General features: G+C 59.1%; 1 protein-coding gene across 1 annotated transcript in view; it reads right to left on the bottom strand.

Moving 5' to 3' along the window:
- Positions 1 to 1,414: 1,414 nt before the first annotated feature.
- The window catches only part of BAP1 (BRCA1 associated protein-1 (ubiquitin carboxy-terminal hydrolase)), a 7,633-nt gene continuing 5,778 nt past the window's right edge, over positions 1,415 to 3,269 (bottom strand). The window contains exons 12-14 of the mRNA XM_010187051.1: positions 2,561 to 2,653; positions 1,969 to 2,041; positions 1,415 to 1,660 (exon numbers count right to left, since the gene is read on the bottom strand). Coding sequence (XP_010185353.1) covers positions 1,527 to 1,660; positions 1,969 to 2,041; positions 2,561 to 2,653 — 300 coding nt within the window. The 3' untranslated portion in view covers positions 1,415 to 1,526. The remainder of the gene's footprint in view (positions 1,661 to 1,968; positions 2,042 to 2,560; positions 2,654 to 3,269) is intronic.

The raw sequence follows: 3,269 nt of genomic DNA, 5'->3' as shown, positions 1-3,269 counted from the left end.
GATGAGCTTTCGCGGTCCCTTCCAACTCCTGCTATTCTGTGACTGTGTTGCAATCCCCACAACTACAAGTTGTTAGCACTACAGAAGAGCTGCCAGAGGGGACAATGTGGCCCAGAGCAGGCACTCCGTGCCCCTTGCCCTGCCCCTGCTTCTCCCTTCCCTTGCACACCTCTCCCTTGGCCGGCTGTTACAGGATAGCTTTATTCCTTCAGACAGATCCATTATTTACAGCACTTGATATCGGACACAGCAAGAGACGGAAGGACTTTCTTCCTTTCAACAAATACCAAAAAAGTTTCATTTCACAGTCAAGATCTGTACAAATTTGCACATCTGCAAAATGCAGTCCTCTCCTGGGGCAGCTCCCCTTGGTCCAGCTGCATCCCAGGACACCTCAGGAGAGAGGTGCTGACCTCTGGCTTCTGAGACTTCTGCCAGGCTCTGGGGACAGGCAGGAGAAAACCACGTGCAGGGCAGGAGCGCTGGCAGGAGGCAGCAAGGGCGAGGCAGGTCAGAGATCTGTGCTGTGGCAGGAAAGGGGCTGCTGCCAGGGCCAGCAAGCTCTGGCTCCACAGCATGGGCAGGAGCGGCTTCGGGCTCCCTCCACTGCTTCCACCTGCCCCTGCAGTCCCCATCCTGCCTTGAGCATTACAGCAACTACTGTCGCCTCTCCCCAGGCTGAAAGGCTTTGCCAAAGGCATCAAGTGACTCCGCACCCAGTGTCCATGCCAGTGCTGTGCCCAGCAGCACCAAGGTCACTCTATGCACTTGGTCTGTTCATAATTCACGGTTTCTCTGGGGTCTGGAGCAACTCCTGTGACCCACAGGCACTGCCAGGGCCACAGAGCTGGGCCCCAGGAGAGCAGCCGTGGCAGCCGCGCCGTGTGGCACCCCCAGCCCCACCCTTTTTTTTGGCTGCGAACAGGGCCCAGCTCCAGGGACGAGCCCAGCCGTCCTCATCCAGCAACAGAGCTGCCCAGGCCCCCCATGGGCCTGCCCCTGAGCAGCAAGGCAGGACGGCCTGGCCACAGGCTCTGTCCACGAGCCACCTTGCTGGGCAACAGTGAAAGTGTAGGTCACAAAACTAAATCAGAGAAAGGGAAGGGATAGAAGACGCAGACACGAATGTCCTGGGGAAGCGCAGAGCTGAAGGCCTGGCTGCAGGAGGATACAAGCCCCAGGCAGCTGCGGCCAGCACAGCCTCACGTTGGCATCACCGGCGTTCCCACCACGCCAGATCCACCACCAGCCAGGTGAGCTCTTCCCCTCGTGCCAGTCCTCAGCCACGGTGTCGAGACATGGGCCCACGGCACGTGGGTGCTGCCACGGCAGGGGGCACGCCGGCTTGCCTTCTGCTGCGGCTGCAGGGACTGCCCTGAAGACGTTCCTGCCTGCACAGCTCGGGCTCAGAGGAAGGGCCTGTCTCTCTGGTCCCTCTTCCCTGGGCAAAGGGTAACATAGCTTCAAGTGCCACTGCCCAAAGCCACGCAGCCCAGTTGCTGCTTCTCAGGGTCTCGACTCCCAGGCTACTGTCGCTTGGCTTTGTACGGGCGGGAGCGTTTCCGGCGGTCCGGCTTCCTCTGCTTGTGCAGCCGGCCGATGCTGACGCCCTGCCGCCTGCGGACCGAGATGTTCTGCTCCACGAGGCTCGCCAGCATGCCTGCGGGGAGAGAGGCACACAGACATGTCCCACACCGGCGTACTGGCACTGCCCACGCCAGAGCACAGCTCACCCTCACCCAAAACCCATCAGTGGGCTCCTCCTGGGACTGTAAAACAGAAGGGCCCAGAGCAACGACATAGGCTCATCAGGCTGAGTGCTACTTCATGCCCCAGGCCTGGCAGAAACAGGGAGCAGGGCAGGGGGAGCCCCCAAGGCTCCCAGCTGCTGCTCTGCCTCGCTCAGTGCGGCTGCCCCAGCTGACTGAACCCCACACTCCATCCCCTTGGCTGCACAGCACAGCTCACCTTCCTGGGCCAGCATGGAGATGAAGGTACAGATGAACTCGTCATAGTTGTGGGTTCTCCTCTGGTCATCGATCTACAAAAGAGATGACAAATCCACAAATAAACCACGAACAGGCAGCAGGGAGAAAGGAGACCTCGAGGCCAACAGAGGGCAAAGATCCGGCACGCCTGGCCCAGCCCACAGGCCCAGGAGACCAGAGTGGGAAGGGACCCAGCTCTCGGGTCACGCCAGTGCACAACTGGGACAGTCACCATCCCAGTTCAGATGCCAGCATTTTCCATAAAGGTCAAGGGAAGAGGTCAAGGTGGGTAGAGACTCCCTGCTTCTTCCTGTCAGTGCCTATGTTCAGCTGTGGCCCTGCTGCACTGCTCCACCATCCTCCTCACGCTCATCAGTGGTGCCCTGGGGCTTCAGTCTGTCCTGGTGGGACCTCTGCCCCATAGGGCTGTTTGGTAACCAGAAAGGGACCCCAAATGCTCCCCATGGCCATTCTCAGATGAACCACTCTCCCTCCACTTTGACATAAACACTCCAGACAGAAGCCTTCAGGGAGCTAAACCAACAACGCAAAAAAGCCATCAGCAAACCCACCTTGAATTTCTTCCTCTTCTCCACCTCTTCCTTCAGGCAGGCCTCATAGTTCGCAATCTCTGCCTCCACACACTTCAGCAGTGCCAGCAGCTCCTGCCAGGATGAAGCAGACCAAATGTGAGCAGATGGATCCCAGCCACAGCCCAGCAGGGTGAGCCGGTGGGTGTTCCTCTCCATGCTGGGAAAGAGAGGATTCATCAAGGGAAAAAACACTTGCCATGGGGGGAAAAAAAGGAAAAGAAAAAAGATGAGTTCATTGTAGGGAACTTCTGAGCCTGGCCCAGCCCCAGGTACCCGGTTCTCTGGGACAGGGGATGTGTGTACACCCGAGAAACACCCCAGGGCCTGGTTCTTCTCAGTAACAAAATTTGAAGGCTTCTCTTTTGAGTAGAAGAGTTTCTAGCCAACTCTCCTCCAGGGAGCCCTGACGCACGTGTGCTGCCCAAACCTGCTCCTGTCTCTGGCTGGAGGGCAGAGACTGGAAGCAAAGTTACCAGCAGGCTGGGATTTGGGGGTGCAGGGTCCCACCAGCCCCTGCGCAAAGGGGAGCACAGCACACGGAACATCTCAGCTGCAGGAGACGGCGGCTCCGCGCGCTGCCACGGCAAATGTCCCCGAGATGACGCAAGGCACAAAATCTGCGCTGCCCCACGCCTCAAGGGACGGCTGCGGCGCCACGTGAGCGGGACAGTGTGCACGTGCGGTTCGG

Source organism: Mesitornis unicolor, unplaced genomic scaffold (assembly GCF_000695765.1).
Source record: "Mesitornis unicolor isolate BGI_N332 unplaced genomic scaffold, ASM69576v1 scaffold36836, whole genome shotgun sequence".
Lineage (NCBI taxonomy): Eukaryota > Metazoa > Chordata > Aves > Mesitornithiformes > Mesitornithidae > Mesitornis > Mesitornis unicolor.
The sequence above is the reverse complement of the archived record's forward strand: the minus strand, read 5'-3'. Positions and strand labels throughout refer to the sequence as shown.